At 35.6% G+C, this 7500-nt stretch overlaps 1 protein-coding gene across 1 annotated transcript in view; it reads right to left on the bottom strand.

Moving 5' to 3' along the window:
* Positions 1-1186: 1186 nt before the first annotated feature.
* The window catches only part of LOC137974413 (R3H domain-containing protein 4-like), an 11632-nt gene continuing 5318 nt past the window's right edge, over positions 1187-7500 (bottom strand). Inside the window, exons 5-8 of the mRNA XM_068821366.1 lie at positions 7298-7380; positions 4875-4960; positions 2633-2688; positions 1187-1848 (exon numbers count right to left, since the gene is read on the bottom strand). Of these exons, the coding sequence (XP_068677467.1) occupies positions 1745-1848; positions 2633-2688; positions 4875-4960; positions 7298-7380 (329 nt within the window). The 3' untranslated portion in view covers positions 1187-1744. The remainder of the gene's footprint in view (positions 1849-2632; positions 2689-4874; positions 4961-7297; positions 7381-7500) is intronic.

The following is a 7500-nucleotide window of genomic DNA, read 5'->3' as shown; positions in this document are numbered from 1 at the left end:
TGGCTAGTCTGTCGGTTCAAGAGTTCCAAGCCCCTTTTCCAAAGAACTAAATACCACGAAAGAAAACTTTACACTTGAATTGCTTAGAAAAAGTGGCTCAGATGAAATAAGACATGACCCATGGCCATGTGTAATTATGGCAAGTTGCAACTACATGTACATTCATCCAATAAAGTTTGCATTTTATTCAATTATTTTTCTGGTCTACTTACTGAAAGACGTTTCCTTGGCAACAGGAAATTTTGGTTGCAGGTTAATAACCCTTTGAAGCCCAAACCGGCCTAAACTGGCAAAACTTAGTATTTTACTCATCAATGGGGAACCCCTGGGAGACAATGGGTTAACTGTATTTCAGTCTCTAATTACTTACTGATTAGGTATCCATCACAACATCAAGTTCACACCTTGAAGTGCTGACAGGACCAGCTTGCTGCCAACTGGTTGGCTGAATGACTGTAACAGATGACCAATCCAAAGAATTCTTAACAACTTGGCTTAAATTTACCCATCACCAACATGCTCAACAATCTTGTTACCCAGGTTCATCATTATGTGACTGTGTAACCGTATATAAACGTATTCCCAGAGAAGGAAGAACCACCAATGAAAATGCAACCTTTTCTTTCAACTACAGTTAGTTTAAAAACACCTTGGTCCAGTCAAAAACTATAGACCGTATTCATAAATGGCGGCCAAGAAATTAGTCTGGTCTTTATGCAAGTCATCCTGACTAGCCTCGTTAGCACAGACAAAATGCAAAAGACCTTTTGCACCAAAGTGAGGCTAGTGAGGATGATTAGCACAAAGACAAAAGAACAATTTCTTGGCCGCCATTTATGAATACCATTGTTGTCCCCTTTAATTCTTTACTTGTCAATGGAGGCTGCTTCAGGGATGATTGGGTTAAAATACCATAAAAGTAGGTGATCTTTACATTCGGTGCATAAATACCAAAGTAGGAATAATAATAATAATAATAATAATAATAATAATAATAATAATAATAATAATAATAATAATAATAATAATAATAATTATTATTATTATTATTATTATTATTATTATTATTTATTCATTTCTAGTGCACATCTTAACATGACTATGGTCTTTGCTTTTAGCCAGTGCACTATTGAAAATGCCCCCCTTTGGTTTTTGCATACGCCTGCATTGACTAGAACAGCTTGGGTTCCTTTAAGGTTTTATTGTTGTTTTGTAAATACATGTTTATACATGTAATCTATCACACAATATTTACTATTGGTACACTTGAAGTGAACTTCCCTACTATAAGTTAATTTCTGTTATCACAATAATCAATTATAATTTAACCTCTATATAAAAAGAATTAATAGTTAAATACAAAATTATTTTGTATAATTTACCATAACTCCTTTTACAAGAGAGAAAGAGGATTTTCCACTAAATTTCAAACCAAAGACAAAATTAGTTTGCTACCAATAACAATAATTATTACAGGTATTATTCTTATAATTTACAACAACGTCCTTTCTACAATAATAATTATTATAATACTGAAAACTCTAACAAAGAGTATGATATACGAAGAGGTTGACCTGATTCAAAAACACTATATTTGCTAAAAAACACCCACACAACTATCTCTCAGTCACTACAAGGACATCAGTCTTGATAAATGTCCAGAGTTTCTGAACAAAAACATAAATATACTGCAGATGTGCATTATTGTTTTGGATTCAAAACTCAGCATCTTTGATGTAAAATGCTATCTGTGTTGCTCCAAATATTGGGACAGAAGAAGCAAAGGGACACAGAATGTTTCTTGCTTGTTTGCAATCTCCATGATGCGATTTCCATTTTGATTTTTACCTTAGCAATGAAGGAGAAAATTCAATTAGACAATAATATTTTTTTTATTAATTAATATTGGTCTATCAGTGGAAAAAGCTTGAAGAAGACTCTAGGTGGCTTATGTTTTCCATTTTAATAGTTATATATCTGTGCACCAGGGGCATTACTAAACCACGAAATAGCGAAACACCCAAACAGCACAGCCAAACGAAACACTAAAACACTGTGTACATGTATGACCCCACCATACACTGAATACTAACCGACAAAGGTTGGATTCGAGATAAAATATTGCTCCTAATTCATTGAGGTTAAGATTAGGATTCAGGTTAAGACTGAGATTAGGAGAAATCACTTATTACGCCTAAAACGATGCTTAATCTCAAATCCAACCTTTGTCGGTTAGTATTTAATGTATGGCAAGGCTGCTGCCAAAGAAAATTTTAAAGGGGCCCTCAGAGCGAAACGCTGAGAACTTAGGAGCCCAACATATGAAGTGAAAGGTGTTGCTGTGAAAAATTAAGGCGCCCGGAGCTATTCTTTGGGAGCCCCAAGCTACCGGGCTTCTGTTAGGCAACAGCCTTGTATGGTGAGGTCATACATGGTGTTTTGGTGCTTCATTTCGCTGTTCCGTTGTTTAGAAATGTCCGTGCACCAGAGAGGTTGACCAAAGGAAACATGGCAACATACAGCGAAGAAGATCTTGGGCAAACTCCGCAACAGTTGATCAAGACATGGTTTGGATAAACGTTTTGCCACACTATTCCCCACAATACTACAAAATAATGTTGTTGATACTCACTGGTTGACTTCAAGTCCAGAAATTGACAAACCCCATGCACCAACAGTCTGTCAAAACTGCAAGAAAAAATTATGAGGGTCATAATACAATAATATTATTATAATAATATTACTTATTGCATTGCTGCCTTGAAATTTTATATAAAAAAGGACATTTACCCATTAGCTCAAGATAGAGTTTTGTTGAGTAACGGTTAAACTGCTTTTAAATAATTGGCCCAATCTATTGTTCAATCCATATTGACCTGAACTTAAGTTGCAGGTTGAATGGTTATAGACCTTATTCATAAATGGTGGTCACATTTATAGTTCTTTTGTCCACGTGCAAATTAGCCTACCAAGCCTGAGTCATTTTAGAGCAAGAATTCTTTTCAATTCACTGTATGGTATCGAGGCTTGGTAGGCTAATTTGCACTTCAACAAAAGAATATTATAAGTTGACCGCCATTTATGAATAAGGTCTATTATTGAGTGTAAGATCATTAAACCTTTCACTCCCAATAGTGCCACTTGTAGATTTTACTCTGTCTAACACCAGACGATTTTACTAGTCAATGGGGAACCCCACGGGGCTGAAAGGGTTAACAACAAGAATATTACTTATTGCATTGCTGCCTTGAAATTTTATATAAAAAAGGACATTTACCCATTAGCTCAAGATAGACCTTGACTGCATTTTTAAAGCTTGTTAATTAAAATAGCTGAAAACTTTAAATTTCTTGCATGATTTCAATTAAAAGGTTTTATGGGAAAAGGGTATACCGCCACCTAACATTTTTGTATTGGTTATTTCACACAGTTTATGACACCTAATTTCTGCAAAGAACACCAAATTGCAACTAGGAACAAAGACCGTGAAAACCAATCAGTGAGAATTCAGAGTAATTTAATTTGTACCTTGCCCAAAAATGTCAAAGTGCAAAAAATTGTCATAGTTTTCTTGTCTGCTCTTACTCACTATTAATAATTTTTATCATTATTGCTCAACATGGGTTTTTCACTGCACCCAATATCAGACACCTGTTTTTTGTATTTTGTTCTGTTATCTATTTTGACTTCATTTAACCCTTTGACGTCCAAACCAGCCGAAACCAGCCAGACTCGTCAATGGGGAACTCCTGGGAGTCAAAGGGTTAATAACTCACTGAAAAACTATGTCCCCATTAAATAATACACTTCTACTTTAAAACCAGAAGTTCGTGAATCCATGCTTGCATGAAATTTTCAACCCTTGTTTAATACTGAAACCCTCTACTTCCTTTTATTTTTTGCTTCCTATTTGCTGAAAACATGGAATGTGGTTTCTAGAAAAAGGAGTCTGCTGTGATGTGTTTAGCCAGCAGTTTTGTTTTTGGGCATGTGCATTAAAAACTTGGAGGTTCTAAGTAAGGGCACCATAAAATTATTATGAAAATGTGTTGTGTGGGTTTTTTCCATTTGCTTCAGACTGCTTTATTTAATCCATCCCATCCTGAACCATCTAATCATTTCTCAATTTTAATTTTGGCATCAAGCAAAGGGCAGAGAAAATCGTTGGATCTGATCAACTCGGACCCCTCACCTTGGATCGAGTAAAAAACAGTTTTGTAAACCAAAACTATTCAATGTTTGCCCCGATTTCACCAAGGTTAGCTTAAAGATTAGGGCTAGGGTGATTTTGCCAGGCCTTATAATTTTTTATGTCAGTCCCATGTGAGCAATCAAGAGTTGATCTGGTGCGACTTTCATACCTGCCTGCAAGAAAACCTGAAGTATAGGAATTAAAACACATGAATGCAAGTGCATTTTGTAATTTGAATATGTTTTTGAAAGTGCTCAAAATTGCACTCGCTGCACCTATGGCTTGTGGTTTTTGAGACGTTTAAGCATCATGACTGACCATAACTCACGAAAGGAAGAAGCAAGTTCATACGATTTGGTATTTATTCATATACCGGTACTCGAAAAAATTATTCAATCACTGTGTTTTCATAGCAACTTCCACATTGCACTCTACAACTTATGATTTTATGAATTTGTCATTGACCAATCAGAAATGAGATATTCGGTTGAGTACACAATAATAATAATAATAATAATAATAATAATAATAATTATTTATTATTATTATTGTTATCATTATCATTATTATTATTATTATTATTATTATTATTATTGCAATGTTATTGCATGATCACTCAACAAAAGACTGAAAACCCTCTAAAGTGTCATATTCTGAAGCCATTTTGATAATGTGGCCCAACCTGGATGGAAGATTTGATATCATAACAGCACTAGGGTCATCAGAAAAATAGGAAATCAATTCTTCTTCATGGTGTTTCAGCCCACCCTGTTAAGGAAAGAAACAAATAAGTACTCATTTAAAAGGAAACACAACAAAAATCAACAAAATAAAAATTCAACCAATGCAAACAATCCATGGATTAGCATGACTTGTGTTGCAAATGTGCTAGAAAGTTCCATTTCAAGAATCTCTAAACCAGAGTAGCACCAATGATACCATGTCTAATTGCAATAACAGTTATTACTTTGTTCAAAGAACAAAGTGGACTCTTCTTTATTTCTAACATGTTTTTTCGGAGTCGCCATTTTTGTGTGCATCCATAAGATTTCTGCCTGGTAGAGACTAATGTCAGAGAAGGCAGCCCAAGTTGGATTTGAAATTCAATGGTACAGTATCTCCACATTAAGAGGCAATCACGGTGACCACTAGACCATGATTTCAAGATTATGCGACAGACTAAAGAGAATAGTTATGAAAGAATTATGTGCATGACAGGAAACAAGTTTTTGTGATTTTGTCGCACGCAATGCAATATCCGGTTATCGCATGACTCGATAACACATCTTAGCAGGCTAATTACATACATGTAATTTTATAATTCTCCTGGTATTGTTAAGAACTATTTATTGCTTAAATATCATCCATCGTAGAACATGTTAAGTATCTGGTTACTGGTTTTGATTGGAATCGATGCCATTAACAACAGTTTTAAATGTGAACAAATACCGTAAACACCGGCGTATAAGCCGCACCCCGAGTTTAGCAACTTAGATTTGGAAAAAAAAAATTTGAAAGAAATTAAAATAAATCAAAAGTGGAGTCTTGACAAAGATGTCTTACATGTAAATGCACTGTTTCTTCAAGTTTCTTGCACGTGTCAACCCGCGTATTAACTCACTAACATTTAAAACAAAGAATACTACAACTCTTACCTATAATTTTGACTCTCTAATAGTATGAAAATCCGACTAGGACATAAATTTGATCTTTCTCTGGCATTTTTAATCCAGTATTTTTCATTCCTGTCCATTTCTCATTAGAATTTACATGAAACAACACCTGACGAACGTTTCGGTTCGTTTGAGCTTAGTAACCAGGCATTCTTGCTCGTGGTGGATTGATTTCTGTCGAACTGAGCGGCCATCGTCAACAATGTAAACAACTTTGTGGTGGAATGGAGAATCCCTGCCTAGTGAAGTTCACCTGCTCAAGAAAGGCAATGTTAAACCGGTTAAAAGATCTTTTAACAAAGAAGGTTTAATCACTGTCTAAGCTCAAACAAAAACGGCTCTTTTAGGAGCCACCAAACTCGCAAAAGCAATGATCAATGCGTAATGTGGTATTGTTTTATGAAGTTCTTATTAATTTGCTGCACAGGTCTACACAGACTTAAGACTTTTTGCTAAACTTGTTAATTTATGCAAATTTACGGCATGGTGTCTAGATATTCTTGCAGATAAGCCGTATCCCCGATTTCATCCGAAATTTTTGGGCAAAAAGGTGCGGGCTTACACGCCGGTGTTTACGGTATTCTACAATCACACTTAACCCTATCACTGGGTCACAGAATGTGGACTTTGGACAACGGAATTGAACTGGCTATTGACCAAGATATTGTAACACAAAAAAACACTCAAATACTGTGAGCTTGAAAGGAAATTGGTAAAAATCCTTCAAACAAAGTGTAGGCTACCTATAGCCTCTTGTTATTGTCTAGTTCCACTGTGAACCTTGCACTCTACGTTAAATTTCTACTTGTTACAGTGTATTAAAGTTAAACCAGTAATAACTACTATTTTGATGTTCTCCAAGGTTAAAATCTTGATGGTTGCAATCCAGTTAGTGAAAAAAAGCTTTTTTTCCCACACAAATTTTTCTTGACTGATGCATGTCTTTCAATTAGATGAAAGCAACCCATCTTTGGAGAGCAGATAAATTCGCTTAAACACTTTCTAATGCTTATAAAGGCTTACTTGGTTCAAATGCATTTTAATATTTTCATGCACATTGTGGTACTTCAGTAGTGATTGAAGGAAACAGTGGTTCAGATGGCAAAGGCAAATGGAGGGAGATGGTACGGGCATGTGTTGAGAAGGGATGATGGGCATGTTCTGAGAAAAGCGTTGGAGTTTGAAGTGAAGGGCAAGAGGAAGCGAGGACGACCAAAGAAAACGCAAGTGGAGAAGGAGAGAAAGAGCGTTGGTTTGGAGAAAAAGGACGCAATGAATCGAGTGAGATAGAGAGTGGGAGTTAGAAAGATTGCTGACAAAGTGGGGTAAACCCCCATTTATGGGGATAAACCCAGATCAAAGCTGGATTGATGATGATGATGTGGTACTTCAGTATTCTTGAGTACACTTTTAAATACATTACTCAACATACCAATGGAAATCTTTTGTTCTTCAGCATCCGCCTGAGTCTTTTTTCAATTCTGTAAAACGACTCTTCAGCAACTGCAACAGCATCTTCAGGAACACAAACAAAAAAAATTAAGAACTGCCTGCAATCTGAACTAGACTCATTACCACATGAGTAATCTTCTTATTTCTCTCTCAAGATACACATGCTCAACTAATTTGTGGTCT

Source organism: Montipora foliosa, chromosome 10, assembly GCF_036669935.1.
Source record: "Montipora foliosa isolate CH-2021 chromosome 10, ASM3666993v2, whole genome shotgun sequence".
Taxonomy (NCBI): Eukaryota; Metazoa; Cnidaria; class Anthozoa; order Scleractinia; family Acroporidae; genus Montipora; species Montipora foliosa.
This window is presented reverse-complemented; position numbering and strand designations above follow the sequence as displayed.